Here is a 20,920-nt window from a genome sequence, read left to right on the forward strand (position 1 = left end):
CCCGCCAAGTGAATGTGCCTTGACAGACTGGTGGCCGGCAACCAAAGTGTGGTCGGTATGATAGCTGGCGCTGTTTTGTTAGCCCTTGAGCGCGTCAGCAATTGGCACCTTGCGAGGCTATGAGGCCCGGGCTGGGATCAATGCTGAGTTTTTACAGGCTGCCCAGGCGCACTTGACCTGAGCGTGACTGACTTGCCTTTCCTTCTCACCAGCACCACCGCCATGTAGCTCTCCCGTGGATGTGGCTTTCATCCTGGACTCTTCGGGCAGCATTGGAAGAACAAACTACCTTAAGCAGAAGGAATTTGTCAAGCAGGTAGCCAGGAGTTTTGGCGTAGCACCAGGTCAGAGTCAAGCAGCGATGGTCCTATACAGTAGCACAGCTTCCGTACAGGCTCGATTCGGACAGTATACAACCGCGGAGGAGTTCGCCAAAGCTGTAGACGCTCTACCTTACGAGAGGGACCGGACACGAATCGACATGGCCTTGGATCTAGCAAGCACGGACATCTTCCCTGCAGCGAGGCCGGGCGTGCCTAAGATTGCCATACTAATAACCGACGGCAAGCAGACGCAAGCAAAGGACGCCAAGGACTTGAAAGTGGCCTCTGATCCCTTGCGGAAGGCAGGCGTTCGCGTCCTAGCCGTGGGTATTGGCTCCGGTGTGGACGCAGATGAACTGCGATCGATAACAGAGACTGACGAGGATGTGGTGGTGGCCGCAGACTTTACAGACCTCATGCTGAAACTGGCCAACCTAACCAGCAGAGCTTGCGAACTGGCCGGTAAGTATCATATGTCTTGTCCTTAGCTCTAATGCCCAGGGCCTTAGTAGCAGTCAGATGCATGTGGCAAGCGCCATAGATATGATGTGGTTGCGCTGTCAGCTAGCCCGCCAAGTGAATGTGCCTTGACAGACTGGTGGCCGGCAACCAAAGTGTGGTCGGTATGATAGCTGGCGCTGTTTTGTTAGCCCTTGAGCGCGTCAGCAATTGGTACCTTGCGAGGCTATGAGGCCCGGGCTGGGATCAATGCTGAGTTTTTACAGGCTGCCCAGGCGCACTTGACCTGAGCGTGACTGACTTGCCTTTCCTTCTCACCAGCACCACCGCCATGTAGCTCTCCCGTGGATGTGGCTTTCATCCTGGACTCTTCGGGCAGCATTGGAAGAACAAACTACCTTAAGCAGAAGGAATTTGTCAAGCAGGTAGCCAGGAGTTTTGGCGTAGCACCAGGTCAGAGTCAAGCAGCGATGGTCCTATACAGTAGCACAGCTTCCGTACAGGCTCGATTCGGACAGTATGCAACCGCGGAGGAGTTCGCCAAAGCTGTAGACGCTCTACCTTACGAGAGGGACCGGACACGAATCGACATGGCCTTGGATCTAGCAAGCACGGACATCTTCCCTGCAGCGAGGCCGGGCGTGCCTAAGATTGCCATACTAATAACCGACGGCAAGCAGATGCAAGCAAAGGACGCCAAGGACTTGAAAGTGGCCTCTGATCCCTTGCGGAAGGCAAGCGTTCGCTTCCTAGCAGTGGGTATTGGCTCCGGTGTGGACGCAGATGAACTGCGATCGATAACAGAGACTGACGAGGATGTGGTGGTGGCCGCAGACTTTACAGACCTCATGCTGAAACTGGCCAACCTAACCAGCAGAGCTTGCGAACTGGCCGGTAAGTATCTTTTGTCTTGTCCTTAGCTCTAATGCCCAGGGCCTTAGTAGCAGTCAGATGCATGTGGCAAGCGCCATAGATATGATGTGGTTGCGCTGTCAGCTAGCCCGCCAAGTGAATGTGCCTTGACAGACTGGTGGCCGGCAACCAAAGTGTGGTCGGTATGATAGCTGGCGCTGTTTTGTTAGCCCTTGAGCGCGTCAGCAATTGGTACCTTGCGAGGCTATGAGGCCCGGGCTGGGATCAATGCTGAGTTTTTACAGGCTGCCCAGGCGCACTTGACCTGAGCGTGACTGACTTGCCTTTCCTTCTCACCAGCACCACCGCCATGTAGCTCTCCCGTGGATGTGGCTTTCATCCTGGACTCTTCGGGCAGCATTGGAAGAACAAACTACCTTAAGCAGAAGGAATTTGTCAAGCAGGTAGCCAGGAGTTTTGGCGTAGCACCAGGTCAGAGTCAAGCAGCGATGGTCCTATACAGTAGCACAGCTTCCGTACAGGCTCGATTCGGACAGTATGCAACCGCGGAGGAGTTCGCCAAAGCTGTAGACACTCTACCTTACGAGAGGGGCCGGACACGAATCGACATGGCCTTGGATCTAGCAAGCACGGACATCTTCCCTGCAGCGAGGCCGGGCGTGCCTAAGATTGCCATACTAATAACCGACGGCAAGCAGACGCAAGCAAAGGACGCCAAGGACTTGAAAGTGGCCTCTGATCCCTTGCGGAAGGCAGGCGTTCGCGTCCTAGCCGTGGGTATTGGCTCCGGTGTGGACGCAGATGAACTGCGATCGATAACAGAGACTGACGAGGATGTGGTGGTGGCCGCAGACTTTACAGACCTCATGCTGAAACTGGCCAACCTAACCAGCAGAGCTTGCGAACTGGTCGGTAAGTATCTTTTGTCTTGTCCTTAGCTCTAATGCCCAGGGCCTTAGTAGCAGTCAGATGCATGTGGCAAGCGCCATATATATGATGTGGTTGCGCTGTCAGCTAGCCCGCCAAGTGAATGTGCCTTAACAGACTGGTGGCCGGCAATCAAAGTTTGGTCGGTATGATAGCTGGCGCTGTTTTGTTAGCCCTTGAGCGCGTCAGCAATTGGCACCTTGCGTGGCTATGAGTCGGGTCTAGTATGCATGGTAGATCTGGGTGAGCTGTAAGGTATCCTTGAAATCGGCCGTTGATAATAGTTTTTAAATCTTTGTGAGCTATCTTTGAAGGACTTTTTTTTAGCCTTTTTGTTTTTTAATATTTGCTTCGAACTCTTTCAATTTGTCGTTTCTGTCTCTTTGTTTTGTTATTGGCGATTTTTTAGTTATTACCGCTGAGGGTTTGAAACGATTGATGTAATCTTTTTTGATATTAAATAGCAGGACAGAAGCCCTTATGCCTTGTACCGATGGATCTGGCTTTTCTTTTGGATTCGTCAAGCTCTGTGGGAAGAATTGACTACCAGAAGCAAATAGACTTTGTTGGTCTTGTATCTCGCATGATTGATGTGTCTTATTTTGGGAGCCACATTGGTGTAATATCTTATAGTTCTCAGGCTCGTTTGGATATTCCCTTTTCAGAAAGTAACAATTCTCATGACCTGCTATTCATAATGAAAGATCTTAAATTTCTGGGAGGTTCTGCAAGGATTGGCCATGCTCTTGATCTGGCTTTTAATGAACTCTTTACTGTCAGTTCTGGATCAAGACTCGGTGTCCCTAAGGTCGTTGTAGTTTTTTCTTATGGACATGAACCAAATACCACGGACTTTGAATCTTTAAGCACTTCTGTTGAACCTTACAAAGCAGAGGGTATTTCAGTTATTGCAGTGGGCATTGGGCCTAATGCTGGTTTGCAGCGATTGCGTGTACTAGTAGAGAACGATAAGCTGGTCTTAGCAGCCTATTCTTTCAAAGAACTCAGTGACCTGGCGGTTCCTATCACATCATTGGCGTGTAGAGTTGCAGGTAAACAAGCAGTGAATTTCTAAATACAACCAGGATCATTGCTATTAATAATTGCAAAGTCTTACCTCAGTGCTGTTGCGAAACTAAAGTACGTATATATTTAACCCTCTTGTTATTTTTACTTCTTATCAGGTTTTAGCTTCTAAAAATAAGTAGCTAGCCGCTTGTCGCCTAATCAAATTGATGTTTTTGTTTCTCCGCTACTATTAACAATTTTGCATGTTCACTAAAAAAAAACTGTAAGACAAATCTATGCTTTTCAATTTTTTGACACAAATATTTGTGGTTATAAGAAGCGCTTCGTCTAACTATAAAATTGTCGTGAGTTCCAAAATCATAAAATCAATCAAATGACGCCAAATGAAAAATCTTGGCGTTAGAATTCATCTTTTGCTATACTTTAGTTAAAGTTATATTATGAATAAGGCAAAACGCGGGCTGTAATAGAGTATTTACATGTTAACTATTTCGGGAGCTATGGCTTCCCCTCTCATCAAAAATCATCGTTTTCAATTCGATCAAGAAGGATAGGCGAAGAATTGAGTTATGAATGTGCTACCTCCAAATTAGGTAATTACAAAATGCCCACGAGACACGTAAAAATAACCGCTTAAAACAGTAAAGGAAGGTTAAAATAACACAACAGATGCAACAGATGCCACAGATGGGCCCAACTGAAGAAGATTCAATTGGATTGAAATTAGGCTTTTTGAAAACTGTTCAGCCTAACAGTTTTTCAAAGTTGATCTCGGCTGTTTGCAACTTCAAAAATAATGCTGAGGAGACATATTTGTTTGTCTCGAATCTCTGCTTGTGTCATTTACATGTAATTTCATTGCTTACTTTAAGTTCCATAGCGAGTAACTGGCAAAATTAAACAAAATGAACTGGACTGCCGTGACACAGCCCCTTTAATTAACTCTTATTACTTCCTTGGTCAAAGTTAGTGGTGTGGATCAATTTATACGCGAAAGAGTAGCTGTTGTGGTAGGAATCTAATGATTTGTACCTGAACATTGCTAATCGATGGGCAAAATTCATGCTCAATAACAACAAAAGTAGAGTAAACAATCCACAAAAAGACGGAAAATTTCATCCAGCAGAACAAATTTTTTAGCAAGTCTAGGAAAGAAGATTTGCACACGCCATAGCTTGCCCTCCCATAGGATAAAACACTCATACCCCTAGCGGTAACATTTGAAACAGACCTCAGACTTGAGGTCGAATTATGAAGAAAAAGAGCAAAGCCCGCTTTAAACAAACGCTCAGAGTGCTAATTCGGGTATTTTCTTTAATTGCAACAGCTAACGAAGCTCCACGTCGATTCGTACGCGCCTTTCGTACTTAACAACCACCTACCTGTTTCTTCAACTCTCAATAAGGCGTTTACCTCTTGTTAATTAAACAATAATCTTTAGTTGCGCCTTTTTTTGTGATCAATTTTTACTGGAGTAGTGATCCTTACGAATTCTTAGTTCTAAAAACCCTTTCAGTACTATTCTTCCAAGAAGAATGTTACTGCCCATAGTGTGAAAGTTAGACTGATAATCCATTTTTTTACAGATGGTCTTGCACTAGGTTAATAATGTATTGTTCTATTTCATAGAACCTAAAAAGGTCATTCATCCCATGGATGTACTCTTCCTAATTGACACGTCTGAAGGCGTCAGCGACCTTGACTTCCAGAGAGAAAAGAATTTCATTAAGACCGTTGTTCGAAGTTTCAAGATATCTTCAGACCATAGCCGTGTAGGCTTAATGTCATACAGCAATAAAACTGAAATCACTGTCAATTTTTCCGACGAACAGTCACATGATAGCCTTCTAGAACGTGTCGAATCTCTTCCATTTCTTGGAGGACAACGTCAGTTTAACAATGCCCTCGAAACGGCAGCCGCGCAGTTTTTTTCTCCCTCTGGATCTTCCCGATCTGTTGTGCAGAAAGCCGCTGTTATAATTACAAACTGTGACCAGGTTTCCACCAAGGGTACAGACCATTTGGAGGAGTCTTCTCTCTTGCAAGAAAATGATGTTAAGGTCCTCATTATAGCTGTTGGTTGTGATGGTGCTGATCAGGAGAACAATTTGCAGAAGCTTGTTCAGGATGGAGAACAAATATTTACCCCAGATTCCTTTGAGAATTTGGCGGCAGCGGCCAAAAGATTGACTGTCGTAGCAGCAGATATTGCAGGTAGCTTATATATGGACAGTGAACTTTCTATGAGCCGGGTGTCCTAAAAACCAGGGAAGAACGAACAAAATTCGGTTACACCTAGTCAGCATTGAATGCCCGCTCAACGTGGATGTGTGCTCTGAGAGAGTTAATTGTGAACCCTTTTAGTGTAAAAGCCTCTCTTTATGCCTCCTCCATAGTATAGACGCCTTTGTTTTATGTATTCTGTGTTGGTTCCCAAAAGACCATGCAATCCCATCTAAATAGGTTTTTTCTTTTTATTTACCATCCATCAACTGAAAGGCTTTTGGGTTGATTGTTTGCAAAACGAAACTATGAAATCTAATTGACGAACGAATTTAATGTGCAGGTAGTTAGGGTTAAAATTCACAAACATGCTCTTTAATAACCTGGTGTGACTATGCTCATTGAAGTTAATTCAGTCTTTATTTTTTTTATTTCCTAGGAGAGATTTTTAGTGGACATCGTTGCTCAGTAATCTATTTTTAAATTTTGTTTCCCTGCTGTTTCAGCTCCAGATGAATGCACTAAATCCGCCGATGTCGCCTTTATATTGGATTCCTCAGATAGCGTCGGTATGGAAGATTATCAGTTACAAAAAGATTTTGTCAAAGCTATCGCTGAAAGTTTTGGCATACGCCCCACGGGAAGCCGTGTAGGAGTCATTATTGCGAGCAAAGATGCAGCTGTAAATATCAAATTAAGTGACCACTTACATGTCGAGGATTTGAAGGAGTCAGTTGATAAGCTTCCTTACATAGGAGGAACAGCAAGGATCGATAAAGCTTTAAACCTGGCCACATCTAAATTGTTCGTATCTCAAGGCGGGGCTAGGCCTGGACTGTCAAAGATATTGATCATAGTGACCACCGGAAAACAAAATGCAACACGGAACGGCGAACTGATCGGTGTCGTTGCTCAGAAACTCCTTCGTATGGGAGTAACGGTGTACGTCATTGTGGTCGGTAAAGAGGTAGACGATAAGGTGCTTGGTTCTTTGGTCACCGAAGAAGAGAATTTGTTTCTTGAGGATTCATTTAAAAGCCTAATGTTGAAAACACGGCAACTTGCGAAGATGGCATGTGATAACGCAGGTTAGTTTCTACGTTTTTTATCTTTGCCTTGTAGTCTTCATTAAAAGGGCGATCCGCCTACAAAACCTCAGCGCGGGTCTTCATGAGTTGCCTATTGCTATTGCTTTTTCTCTTGTCGTTTCTTTGTTTTTAAGGATTTTCTAGATGCATCAATCCAGTTGACGTCGCTTTCCTAGTGGACTCCTCTGGTAGCCTCGAAGAAGAAGGTTTCAATAAGCAAAAGGAATTTATAAAAGCAGTAGCAGCGACTCTGGACATATCTCCTTTTCACAGCCAGATTGGTGTAATAACCTACAGCGACAGAGCCTCAGTGGAGATAAAACTGTCAGATCATCAACACCAAGAAGACTTGATCAACGCTGTCGAATCAATGAAATACATTGGTAGAACCACCCGGATTGACAAAGCAGTTGCCATTGCAACTAAAGAGCTCATGACTCCAGGAGCTGGGAGAAGAGAAGACATTCCTGGCGTCTTGGTAATTCTGACAGACGGAAGACAAACACCTGACTCAGACACCACACCCTTAAACGAGTCTTCTTCAAGTTTGGAAAAGTTAGGTGTTAAGACAATAGTGGTTGGAATTGGTGAACTGGCAGATGAGAAAGGTCTCCAGAAGCTGGCACGCCGAAATAAAGACGTTTTTCACGCTCCTTCTGTGGAACTGTTACCAAACGTTGCGCAATCAGTGGCTACAAGTATATGCGAAGAAGCAGGTATTTACAGAATAGATTTTATGATAAAGAATCATAAAAATTAGAACACTATAAAAAACCATGTGTTTGAGAAGGCTGCTATCCTAGGGGGTTAGTGGGGCAACTTTATATTTTGAACTCTTATTACGGATTTTCTGGTTTCTTGCATATTCACCTAGGTTTTTTTTTTAAGGAGGTACTTTTTTGATTACGATATCACCCTTTATCCTAAATGTCGTTATTTATAGCGAAAGACCAAACCAGGGGGAACACTAGGATTGAGTGGCATCGCATCCAGAGGATGGGAAAACCAATCGCAGTTTGTCGCAACGCAATTTTGCAATTTTTGAAACAGAGAACATGTCAGGGCCCGCGGAGCAGTTTTGAAAGTGGGGTTGTGGGGGGGGGGGGGGGGGGGGGTGGCGATCCACCTCTTTTGAAGTGCAGTTGGACGGAAGGGGTTGTGGACTTTAAAAATGGTTTACCTTGTGCCGACTCAATATTTTTTAATACAGTTACAACTCATCAAGCATTTTTTAATAGTTTAACAAACGAAAAAGGAGTTAGTAACAAACAAAGTGCAACCATGCACAGCAGCACCATAATTTGCCCGTGTTTCATTTACTTCAAAAGTTTGTCCGTTCTCTCCTTGCGGGTATCTAGAAGCTTTCTTTAATCATTGTTGAACGGAGCCATGTTTTTAACCTTCGAGCTGCAGAAAAGGACCTTTTCCTGCTGTGATGGTTGCAGGATTTACCAGCAGAAGCTTTCAGATCGAGACAATTTCATTTATCATGCTCTGCTGAATGTAATTCCTGAAAATTCTTCATGCTGTCTACAGTGTCATCGAGTTCAATTTGTTTTAAGAAATCGTGGCTACGTGAAGATTTAAGAAGCTTGATAAAAAAATCCATTGTTTTTGCATACACTACATCACCTGGCTGTTGAAAACGCAGAAGTCTACGACATACGATTGAGGATCGAAATGGACCAATCATAAATTTGAATGCTTCGGCGAGGTCCACCAGTCTTATATTCTTATTCCATCAAAGATTCCTTTTATTTGAAATGTGTTTCTTAATTTTTTTTTTCAAAAATTTGGGGGGGTGGGCGTGGCCCCTCCAGCGCCCCTCCCCCTATGCGCGGGCCTTGCACGTTGTATATAACTTCTGCCTCAAACCTCTAGCACGGTCTCATTTTATTGAATTTAACACTGTGACCACTGCAACTCACTCTGTTCCCTTGATAGCACCGCAATCCTGTGATGTTTCACTAGACGTTGCCATTTTAGTGGAATCATCCGCGAACGTTCCACCGAATGAATTCCAGAACATGAAGGACTTTATCAAGGACATAGTGAAATATCTCTTGGCCTTTGAAGGCGAACAACAGGTTTCAATCATCTTGTATGGCAGCCAGGCAACAACACGAGTTGCGTTTGGCCAATACCACTCCGAGTTTGATTTTAAAAAAATAATTGACAGTCTTCCGCTCCAGAAAGGACTTGCGAGACTTGACAATGCCCTTCAATTCGTCTTTTCCCAAGTCTTTACAGCTAAAGGAGGTGACTATATGATTGCATTAGTGTAATATAACACCTTAAGAAGGTTTCTTGTGTGTTGATGACATTTGCAATTGAATCGTTAGTTACCTTAGAATTTCTCAATATTAAGGGTTCCTTTTTAAAGAAGAGAGTCCTGTGGCTTAGCTGATTCCCATGTCTTATGGCCAAACGTTTCTCAAAGCAGGACGAATTCAATCTCTCCATTGCTACCTTCGGAAGGAATCCTCATATCCTATTACGAACCATGAGACATTAAGTCGCGCTTTCACAAAACACATTCACTTTGTTAGCCCTTTGCTAATTTTCTTTATTATCTAACCGTTTGGAATACGGAGCAAAATACAAGAAAAACACGAAATGTGAACATAGAGCAGAGGATTACAGCAGAGAGTGCAAGAAAGTAGACACCTAAACCCCTTGGCAAACTTAACATTAGAACAAAATCACTTAACAAAATGAAAAGAGGGAGACTCGCCTAACCGCTAAGGGAGAGAGGCTTAACACCTAGGTTACAGCCAGATATTCAGGAAATAAATGATATACTTTCGTTCTTATTCCATTAATTTGTCGGTATGATTAGAACATTTCACCGTGTTTTCATGTACATATTTGTTACCCTGTTATGTTTTCAGGAGTGCGACCTGGAGTCCAGAAGGTTTGTATAGTCCTGACAAATGAGCAACGACCTGGCAAGAAATACTCTGATGATGTTAAGACTGCCGTAGAACCGCTTCATCAAGCAGGGGTACGGGTCATAGCAATTGGGGTTACGTCGCTAGCGGATTGGAGGCAGTTACGCGTCCTCACCAGGGACCCTAAAGATGTAATCAGGTCACGTTCCTGTGATAGTCTTGTGGCCAAAGTCAGTCACCTTTTCCGGCGGACCTGTTATAAAGCAGGTAAGCATCTGATCCGTAATAGACTGCACAGGATACTAACTGATTGCAGAAAAGCCATCATTACTACAAACGCAATGGACAACATTTGTTTGGTTAAATCGTCTACTAATGAGAAAGATATATTGTTCATTGTGAACATATCAGAGGACTTATCATAATAGTTTTAACTTAATTTTGGAGCTTAGAAATATAAATATCCCTTTTTAATATTTAAAAAAGTTAATGTAGTTTGTTAACTCACAAAGCCCTTAAGGGCCTTTTTAAGACTGATTTTGAATTTTGAACTGCTGGGTAAAACTAGAGTGTCCCCACAAAAGATCTGGCCTCAGTTGTTCAAAGGCTGAGTAGCGCTAACCACCGGATAAATCTCTATCCAGTGGTAGTACAATTAGCGGTATCCAACGTTTCAACAACAGGTTCCAGGGTTTTAGCGCGGGTATTAATAATGAAGGTGACCTTTTCACGGCTTAAAGTGAATAATGGAGTCTTGTAGTTGGTTCTAACTTTAACGACCGAGGAAAACACCTTAGCATGAATCCATTCAAATAAAAAGTCTTTGACAACACTTTCTTATGGTACTAAGATTGTACTATGGTTGTTTTGCTTTTTAAAAACTGATACATTTTTTTTTCTTTTCTTTAAGCCTACAGACAATGTGATGGCATAGGAGACGTGATTTTTGCGGTCCATTCTCCTGATAGCCTAAGTCCTCTTAACTACCGAAAAGAAAAGGAATTCGTCAAACGGGTTGCAACAACGCTGAACATTGCACCTGGTAAAAGCCGGGTGGGATTAATTCTGTACAGTAATTTTGCCACAGTTAGCGCCGAACTTGGAGATAAATCTACCCTGGAATTGTTTAATAATCTCGTTGACGGCCTACCGCAAAAAAGTGGAAAGACACGAATTGACAGGGCTTTGAAACTTGCGTTTTCGCTCTTCCACACTACTGGTGCTATACGACGGGCTGTTCCAAAAATTTTGATCTTATTAGCAAGTGAAAAACAGACGTTAGTTCCAGAAGTATCGAATCTCAAAGACGCAGCACATCCGCTTCATAAAGCTAATATTAGGATACTAGCCGTAGGAATGGGCCAAGGGTTTGAAGAAACTGATCTACGCACCGTTACTCGTACTGCTAAGGATGTTTTCCTGGCACCGGCATTTGAAGATCTCTTCAGTCTAAGCGGCTCTATTTCGAAAATCACTTGTGAGGCAGCAAGTAAGTTGTTGAAAATTCTCAAAATATACTTTATAGAAAAATTGTGTTACCTTAAGTGGTTCAAATACGAGGCGAAAAAATTTTCGTCTTATTCTAGCACAAAATAAAGAGCCTCAGTTTTCTTTTTGGTACATCATCAAGGAGTAACCCCTGCTATACGTGTCCATATTACATGCCTGACAGCGATCTGACAAGTATACATATACCCAGTTTGTACATGACTATGCATTCTTTGATTTTCAGAACCTCCCATTTGCTCTGAGCCAATAGATGTCGCTTTCCTAGTGGATTCGTCAGGCAGTATCGGCGCAGCTGACTTTGAAATGCAAAAAGCTTTCATTAAAGCGGTAGCCGGTACGTTAGCAATCGAAAAGGGTATAGCTCATGCAGGATCAGTAGTCTACAGTGATATAGCAACCGTTCAGCAGTCTTTTGACCAATGCAACGGAACCAAGTCCGTCATGCAAGCTATAGATCGCTTGCCTTACTATGGACGAACCACACGAATAGATCGAGCTTTATCGCTGGCGAACACGGCCATGTTTAGTGCCGCGGGAGGATGCAGATCTCACGCGGCGAAGGCACTTCTGTTGTTAACGGATGGAACGCAGACGCCCGCGCTTGACTCTATCGCTTTGGAGCAGGTGGTTAAACCACTTAAAGGTAAAAAGGTGGCAAGACTGGCCTTGGGTATTGGAAAAAAAGTGAGCGCTTCAGAGCTACGCAGGGTGGTAGATAAAGATGACGACGTCATGACGGTTGACAGCTTTGACGACCTACTCTCTTCTTTACATCTAGTATCGAAGAAAATTTGTTCAAGCGCAAGTGAGTAATTAACCGTTTGCTCAAACCCTTCGAAAAAGATAGCCAAAGCAAAAGTCCGAAAAAGAATAAAAAATATTGTTTGTGTATAAGTTGTGGGTGACGATATGAACACCTGGTAGCTAGAAAAACTTTTGTAGCAAGAGAGACATCACCTTTTGTGCCGTCTTTTGTCAAGACGCAAGAGAGTTTTAAAATAATGTTGTTTTATTATCAGTAGTCAAAAATGTAACCCTAAAAACAAATTAAACCCTTATTGGGAGACTTACTCTTTCTCAGAATAAAATAATTTTTTATTGTAAAACTGTTCGTATATGAGTGAGCGCCTTAGCGTAATCTCAGCAAATAAAAATGTATGACCCTTTTATCTCAAGTACTAGTGCCGTGTAACTTATGATAGATTTATTTTGGTAGAGATAAAGAAGTGCCCAACACCTGTGGATATCGCTTTTCTTCTGGATTCTTCGGGAAGCATAGGAGAACGGAGCTACGAAACGATGAAGGACTTTGTGAAAAAAGTTGCCGACGCCTTCGTTATTGGACCGAGTACAACTTGTGCAGGTGTAATAATCTTCGGTTCGAGCGCAACCACCGCCGTTCGCTTTGCTGATGCCACGAACAATACCGTTTTCAATGCAGCCGTTGACGCCTTACCGTACATGCGAGGTGAGACACGTATTGACAAGGCTCTTCAGCTGGCGTCTGCTGAGCTGCTTAATCATCCTAGTGGGGCTCGTGTGGGAGTGGCTAAGGTAGTGATAGTGCTTACAGATGGAGGACAGTCAAACGCGCCGTATGCTATGGATATTCAAAAGGCAGTAGCCCCTCTTCTATCTGCTGGTATCCGGATTTTTGCCGTGGGGATTGGAAAGGATGTAGATGACAGACAGTTACGGCTGATGGTTGATAACAAAGACGATGCCATTATGGTTCCATCGTTTGATGGACTCTCCGTACGCGCGCGTCAACTATCGATAGCCGCTTGTGAAAGTTCAGGTAAGCATGTCACATTAGTCTCCTTCCCAGCCGCTCGGTTGGAGTCGCGCAATGCTCCCCGTCCCCGCGTGAGGGCGGGGAACATTGCGTGACTCCGGCCCGAACGGCTGCGAAGGAGAGTGGTCACATATGTACCAAGAACTCCTTACTTCGTGTTAGCGTGTAAGTTCGACTATTTCACCAAACCTAAATCGAATCTTGGATTAGGTTATATTCTACTGTACTGCTTGCAGTCGTTCTTAGAGAAGACGAGAGACAGTCTCAACGGTTCTGTTACTTCTTAAATGCGCGTAAATTTTAGTTTCGTAAAATAACCATCCCTGGCTTTTATTGTGATATTCGCATCACATAATAGTACGAATAGGCATATATTTCCGATACATTCTCGCATTTCCTGGTATGACCGAAGCTGCTGATGTTCTTACAAGCATAGTCATTGTTCTCCCACTACACTGTATATCAGTCACTTTTTCAAAACATATCCTTATTAATTATCAGTAACAGGCCTAACGTTGCCAAATCTTCTCTCTCGAAACAATAATCACCTTAACCAAAGAGATCTCATTCGAATATCTGTTATCAACTTCTGCCCACAGAAATCGACCCCTGTGATAACACAATGGACGTGGCGTTCCTGTTAGACTCTTCTGGTAGCTTGACACCAACACAGTTCCAACAGAGCAAAGATTTCATCGATCTTTTGGCAGCTTCGTTTCTGAAAAGCAAAGTCGGAAGTCGAGTAGGTCTTATTCAGTTCAGCATTGTCCCCAAGATCAAAGTGTGGTTTTCGGACCAATTGACCCATGAACGGTTTCAAAGTGTACTGCGAAAAGTCCGATATAAAGGAGGGTACACGCGGTTGGATCGTGCTCTAATGCTGGCAGATGAAAAACTCTTTACAGGTAAGGAAGGCGTTCGAAAGCACATTCCAAAGATCATGATTGTACTATCAGACGGCGTTAACACAGACACCCCCGACGCAGTCGCATTTGACGCCGCAGTCGCACCGCTTCATCGTGCTGGGGTGCGTGTGTTCGTGGTTGCAACTGGAAACGAAGAAGGCAGGAACAATCTTTACTTGCTCACTCAGCGAAAAAAGGACCTGTATCGCACAGAGACGTACGATGATCTGGCTCTTCAGCTGCGTAAAATATCAAGGGACACCTGCGAAAGTGGAGGTAATCAGAGATGCGTGACTTTTGTACAAAGCAAAACAGGGGGAAATTTTTAACAATTCGGCCAGTAAGAGTGAGGAGGGGTGTTTGAAGAATAAACTTGGATAGTCATTTATTTGTTTATTTTTAATTTATTATTGTTGTTGCTGCTGTTGAAAACAAAAAACACAGAGCAGCGAGATTTGAAGCCAGTATATTTTTGCTGAGTCTTTCCTTTAGCAGTGAACGATACGTTATCCTAAAAAAACCAAGTCCAAAACCAAAAGAACCGGTAACTTTTAAGCGATTCCTTTCTCCGTTCGGGAAAGTGCTTCTTAGCGTCAAGTAGAAATGTGATTCTATGGAATTTGGTGCGACATATTATCGTCTTTTCTATTAAATGTTTGGTTGAGGTTATTGATATAAGCGAGTTTAAGTTATTTGTGAGAGTATGGGGCTATTTTCTCGCAGTCATCTTACAGTTAACTCATTAACTGGTTAGAGGTTTTGTATTTTTCACAGAGGCGAATCCAGACCTTCAGATAAGGGGGGGCGGTCATCCAGACCCTGAGATAAGGGGGGGCGGTTTGCAAAAACATTTTTTCGGCCCTTCGGGCTTCATTTTGGTCGAAAAATAACGGGGGCGCCCCCCCGGGCCCCTCCCCTGGATCTGCCACTGTATTATTGTTATCATTTGGTATTCTTACTGTATTCAGTCTAATCTTTTCTGTTTAATTAGCTCTTCCCAGATGTGAGCAAGTTATGGATGTAAGTTTCATAATTGACTCATCCGAAAGTGTTGGATTGAAAAACTACCAGAAGTTGCTTGACCTCGTTCGCAACATTGCAAAATCGTTAGAGATTTCACCGACAGGAAGCCACGCAAGTGTGGTCATCTTCAGCGACACCGTGAGAGTGCAAATAAAGCTGGACGACCACGAAGAAATCCTGGAATTTAATAAAGCGCTTCGAGACGTTCCGTATCTGGGCCGAAAGACGCGGATTGACAAGGCCCTGAGGGTTGCAACAGTCGGCGTGTTTAACAGAAGATCTGGTATGAGAGCGGGCGTTCGCAGAGTTGCTGTGATATTGACGGAAGGTCACCAAACTAGAACGTTCGATTCTATTCCGCTCAGGTACGCGGTTGAGCCATTAAGACGAAAGCGTGTAAAAGTGTTTGCCGTTGGTGTTGGCAACGATGTGCGTTACGATGAACTGAGGTCGCTCACAGACAGTGATCAAAATGTGCTAATGGTGAAAACATTCCAAGGACTCTTCAGCGTCGCAGAAGAGCTGAGTAACAAGATGTGTCGAGGTATGCCTCTTACAGGGTAGTCAATAATCTGAATAGACGTTAGATGCCCAAAGTCCAATGAGAACTACCACTATCTTGGTCTTCCCAGCTCTAGTTAACAGAAAAAAGCTTCGAGCACCAAGGTGCATGGGTACACGTGAAGAAATTTTGGTGGGGATGTGCAAATTTTCCATAGCCTGTACTCTTATTGACCATAGAAGTGCCAAAATGTTTAAAACTCAAGTGAAGCAGGCAAGGGTTTCCACCACTGTTTCCACCAAGTTTTAAAGATTTTGACGTCATTTCTAAGGTCGAAAATAGTGTTGTCCGTGGAAAGCCTATCGTCGATCTCTTTTCAGTAACACTGACAGTTTTCTCTTTCTCGCGAAAAAGGAAACACAAAAAAGAGAAAACAAATTGCGCCACCATCACGTCATTTCCATGGTCTGTACTCTTAATGAGCAACAAATCCCTTAGACATTCGTAAAAGTTTAATTTTGTCTAACTATTTCTCACCTGAACCGTTGTTCTCAAGAGACAAGTCAGCAAAAAAAGCAATTCCAGACCGCCGTTCAAGAGAGCAAAAAGCTGGAGATTTGTCCCGGAAAAAATTCCGGACGAATCCGTTTTTGAGCGACGCATGTTAACGGGAAATGAACGTTTTGCATTCTTGGGCGCGTCAAAACTGTCAATGTTATTGTAAAAACAACGCGACAATTTTTTCAATCGTCTATGCTCTTATCGACCATATAAATGATTTCTTAAAGTTTAAAACTTTGTAGTGAAAACATTCGCCTGCGGCTTATGTTTCCTTTTAAGCACTCAACATTTCTACGTCATTTCTATTATCTTGTCTATAAGAGTATAGACCATTAATTTGCGTTGTCGATTTGTTAAATATTTTTCCTCAACAGAAGCAAGCACTTTCATATTGTGGGCCCCGTATCAATTCTTTAAAGGAGGCTAACAAGCCTAAATGGTTTTCTGTTTATAGTTGGAGACTGGGTTGTTAAAGTTTGCGTTAATGTTTTACATTTTGCAGCGTAACAGTTGTATGTGCTCACTATGTTTTCTTTTCCTTTCAGGATAAAAGACGAGCTGTGGTGCCAAAATATTTATAATACGAAAACAAGAATACAAACGAGCACTGTAGCATAAACTTAAAATAACTAGAGCTTTGCAACAAACGAAGATACCACAGTGGAAACGCATAACGCGTATACACATTTAAGATGGGAATTATACCAAGACGACAAGACTCAAGCGAACTCACGTTGGAAAGCTTAAACATTGCCATTTTAAAAAGTAAAATAAATTGTTTTTAAAGAGTTTATAAAGTAAGCCACACAGGACCAACTAGAAAAAGCGCCTCTTAGAAGGTAAATTATATTTGTAAGCTTTTTTGTTTTGCGATGTAAGCTTGAACCCGAGGTATTGTTAACAGTTATCCGAGTAAACTAATTTTACATGTTGATAAATCAATGTTGTAGTCGCTTACCAGAAGTTAAATACAATGGAAAATTATGAATTATGAAAATAGCACAACTCACTAGGTAAGATTAACACTGCGGCTACCTGTGGAGTGTTTGGGTCTTATTTTATTTGATTTTATTCTTATAGGATAAGATGTAAGTGCCTGAATGAATTTACGGAGAAAGACAATATTTTAAGCTGGGGAGTGGAAAAGGGCGGGGAAGCTCCGCCACCCCTTCCTCTCCCCAGACTACCGCTCGGCTCGCTTCCCTCGCCGATTTTTTTCTTCTCTTTCCCCCAATGCGGAGCCTGGTCCCAAGCTAGTTTTTTACCAAAGCTGGTCTTTTACGAGAGGTTCCAGCCATAGGGCTTTGACTTGAATAAGAAGTCGTTTATTATTTACTCTTACAATGAACGTCTTATAACAATGGTATCTCAGTTTGCGTTTTTCTATTCAATTGAGATTCTGCAGCAAGAGGAAGCAGTCAGCGTGGTCGAGTGGTTTAAGTCAAAGGCCCTGACCATGAGGTGAAGTCCTCGCCTACCGATATGCTTGTAACTTAATCAACTGGTTCGCTTCCTACCATTGGGATTCTAAAAGATGTTATGTGTCATGTTTCGTTTCATTTACAGTAAAAGCCCAATATTTTGAACCGCCAGAGCGACTCGCTGGTTTTTTCAAAGTTCCCGATAATCATACACTGTACAATGGAAAGCCGTTTAACCGCGTCACCAAAGGAAGGCGAATAGACCATTTCTGAGTTACCCCAAGCCACCATTTTAACTATCTAAGTCCCAACAGTGACCAACAACAATTTTCTCCTAACGATATCCATACATTGTCAAGAGATAAAGTTACGAGAATTAATAAAATGATCACCAAAGAGAAAATGCCTTGATCCTTTATCAAAATCTCTCAATGAATTCTTTAAAAAAATGTAGGGAGATCAGTTTGGAGAATTTGCGTGTGGATATTGGGGATTAAAGGGTTAAAGCGAGGCAGACTTCGACGCCATTGATATGGAAATGATTTTTCGTTTTCACGCAAATGTAACTCATTATCACAAGAAAGGTTTTGCACATGGTCTCGTTTTGAAAATGAGGGTTTTTCGAACTCGGAAGTGGCCTATTGGCTCGAATTTTCGGAAGGTTTGAAAAATGACTAGAGTTTGACAGGTGAATGGAAGTCTGCGACGCTAAAGGGTGTGGTTTTGGAGCCCTTTAAGCTACAGTAAAACCGGGGCAACAACAAACAACTTGTTTTGCAACTTTAGTTCAAAACGAGTTGAATAGCAGTGTTGCACGTTTTACCCCCGACGTCCGAAACCTGTCTTGTAACAAATAAGGTTCCATTTTTTTTTTCTTGGGAGTGGTGAAACGCCCAAGATCGCTATTTAACTCGTTTGGCTGCTAAGAAGCAAAATTAAAACAAGTCGCTTTTTTGTTGCTCGTTTTACCTACCTTCAGGCTTAAACTGGGAGCCTTTCAACTTTGAAAGGGGATATGGGTTTGTGTTATCAAGAACATGGGTCATGGATTAGGCTCATTTCATTATTCGCCTCTTGTAAAATTCAGTTCTCATTAGGTCAGAACTGAGTTGGGATAAATTGCAATTTTTGCTCGTGAAAATTTTTTATCACACACCCCACTCTTGTTTTCTCAGAATGCCCCACCCTTGGTCCCATCGAATAAGAACAATAACAGCATGTTGGTTTTAAAACATGATAGGCTTCAATAACTCTAAATACCTTCTTCTTGAACCGTCTGACCTTTGATAATTCCCAAAGTGATGATATGTTATTATCTTCATGGTATCATGAACGAAGAGCTCTGATAGAAAACGCGTAGGGGTGAAAAAGGCGTAAAATTTGAAGGTTTGTATGGGAACTGTGATAGCTGTAGTTTTATATGAGCGCAGTAATCTGAATATTCGAGGGTATCGCTAATGATAAGCCACAAAAGCTATCCCTCTCTTCCTTTGGTTGTTTGATCCTTAGTGTATTCGGGGGAGGGGTGGTTCGCTTTCCTCCACTTTACTTTGACCGAGGGTGTAGCCGGCCAATAAGAAGTATGCAGAGACGAAAACGAGTAGACAATGCCTTACCTACCCTCTGTTTTCTGTTAAATTTCGCTTGTGTTTAATAATTTTTGCTTCTTTAGAACCTCGTCGGCCTCTATGCTTGTCTACAAACCGAGTTCATAGGTTTCTTAAAGAAGCTCGTGGGCCGGGCAGAGTTTGAAAAATTTTGTGAAAAATTTAATCCTGACTGTGTCAATGTCTTTGATTCTTATGACCTCCCTGGTTGATTACGCATTGACACCAGGACAAAAAACATGGCTTTATTCACCATTGGAGATTTAATTATATTGGGTTATAAAGAGGCACGAGCATGCGATGCCCTCTCCACCAGGGAGTCTAAATTGTGCAATAAACACAACAACAAAAAATTGTTATTAGTAACTCTCTTTTAAAAAAAGTGGGCGTACATTTTAGGCAATGAAACAACTATACAGTATATGTTTTCTGTGCGTGGTTATATGTTTCTAAAGGTGCAGTGGCCCGAGGGCATAGAATAATCTTTTTACGGGAGGAACACATTTCAACGCCCGCGTTTGAAATATATCTCGGTCAAGTAACTGACATAAACAAAATGTTTCTTTCTGATGCTCTCAACATTTTACATCTTTGATAGCATTTTATTCTTCCTAAGTAAATTTCATTCACTGAGTGGAATTTGCAACAAAATATAGACTTCAAGATGGAATAAAAAGCACTCAGAAACACTACCTCGACACTCACAAACGCTTCCGGGAACAAAGCTTTTTGCAACTCCCGATTTGCTAAATATTTTCGCCTAAGACTTCGATTTTTTTAGCAAGTATCTCCGCGTCCCAGTTTTACTCTCCTCGCGCCTGCTTACGCGCTACGTTTTAGCCGTTAGTTCCGTAACCTAAGCTGGGGATTACAAAAACAAATTCTGACATTTTTCTAGAAATATCCCTCATCCATTGCGACGTTTTTCGAAACCTCCTAAACCTTCCAAAGCCCTAGGAGTCTTCGGAAGCTTCAAACAAATAAACAGGAAACAGATAATGCTTATCCCACTTATTCCGAAGATAATCGAAACACTACTAGTTCCGCGGGTCAGTTTTCTGGACTTTTCGGAAGCCATAAAACAATTTCAACACTTCAAACTACTCGCCAATGATCTCAACAGCTCCTTCCGATTTCTCCCGAAAAAAAAGAGGGATTATTCTTTCCGACGATTAATTTTAGGTTTCTTCAAGTTTGTTACATTTGTTAGGCGGCTTTCTTATAGTAAATTCAATTATCACCGGATATTTGACCGTTCCTTGTCAACCTTAAACACAACAAATGAACTTATATTAATCAGTTGTAACGGTCCAGTCTCAAAAGATCGAGAGAAGTTGGTATGTTTTTATAATTCTAAAATAAGCAACGCTCAGCTCGTTTTGCATGAGAAATGACATAATTTATGTGTTTGAAAAAATACAGAAAATCCACTTAACGCAGAAAGCGTTGCTTGACTTGGCTTGATCTTGTTTTATATACTGCTACTCTTTTTTACTAAAAACTGAGGTAAATCTTGCAAACTTTTTCAAACTACTCAAGAAGCGCGGAAAGAAAAACAGATTTCAGACGGTTTTTGTGTCTTAGTTCCCATGCGCTCCCAAGTATTCGTTTGCCTTAAAGATCCTTAAAAAATATCTCCTAAATTAATGATTTAACCTCGCTCCAAGCACAAAACACCTAAAAAGAACAGGTGATTGCGGTCGAGGTTAGGGTGTGCTTTCAGACGGTCTTGTTGCTGAAGCGAGGCGTGGCCAGTAACTTATTGAACAAAAATATTTTTAAAT

General features: G+C 42.4%; 3 protein-coding genes across 3 annotated transcripts; all 3 read left to right on the forward strand.

Moving 5' to 3' along the window:
• The first annotated feature begins 12 nt into the window (after nucleotides 1–12).
• Nucleotides 13–1,702, forward strand: LOC140932320 (cartilage matrix protein-like). The gene is made up of 3 exons (XM_073381942.1): nucleotides 13–55; nucleotides 213–785; nucleotides 1,104–1,702. The coding sequence occupies exons 1-3, from the start codon at nucleotides 13–15 to the stop codon at nucleotides 1,700–1,702; spliced, it is 1,215 nt and encodes a 404-aa protein (XP_073238043.1).
• A 92-nt stretch (nucleotides 1,703–1,794) lies between these two features.
• On the forward strand, nucleotides 1,795–2,593 carry LOC140932321 (cuticlin-6-like). The gene is made up of 2 exons (XM_073381943.1): nucleotides 1,795–1,837; nucleotides 1,995–2,593. Exons 1-2 carry the CDS (start codon nucleotides 1,795–1,797, stop codon nucleotides 2,591–2,593), a joined length of 642 nt encoding a protein of 213 aa, XP_073238044.1.
• Nucleotides 2,594–3,058: 465 nt separating this feature from the next.
• Nucleotides 3,059–17,036, forward strand: LOC140931147 (collagen alpha-3(VI) chain-like). Its single transcript, XM_073380896.1, has 12 exons — nucleotides 3,059–3,634; nucleotides 5,241–5,825; nucleotides 6,341–6,922; nucleotides 7,057–7,638; nucleotides 8,867–9,181; nucleotides 9,814–10,080; nucleotides 10,724–11,302; nucleotides 11,546–12,127; nucleotides 12,539–13,120; nucleotides 13,717–14,298; nucleotides 15,014–15,589; nucleotides 16,654–17,036. The coding sequence occupies exons 1-12, from the start codon at nucleotides 3,076–3,078 to the stop codon at nucleotides 16,656–16,658; spliced, it is 5,796 nt and encodes a 1,931-aa protein (XP_073236997.1). The 5' UTR covers nucleotides 3,059–3,075; the 3' UTR covers nucleotides 16,659–17,036.
• The last annotated feature ends 3,884 nt before the right edge of the window (nucleotides 17,037–20,920 follow it).

This window comes from Porites lutea, chromosome 3 (assembly GCF_958299795.1).
Source record: "Porites lutea chromosome 3, jaPorLute2.1, whole genome shotgun sequence".
Lineage (NCBI taxonomy): Eukaryota > Metazoa > Cnidaria > Anthozoa > Scleractinia > Poritidae > Porites > Porites lutea.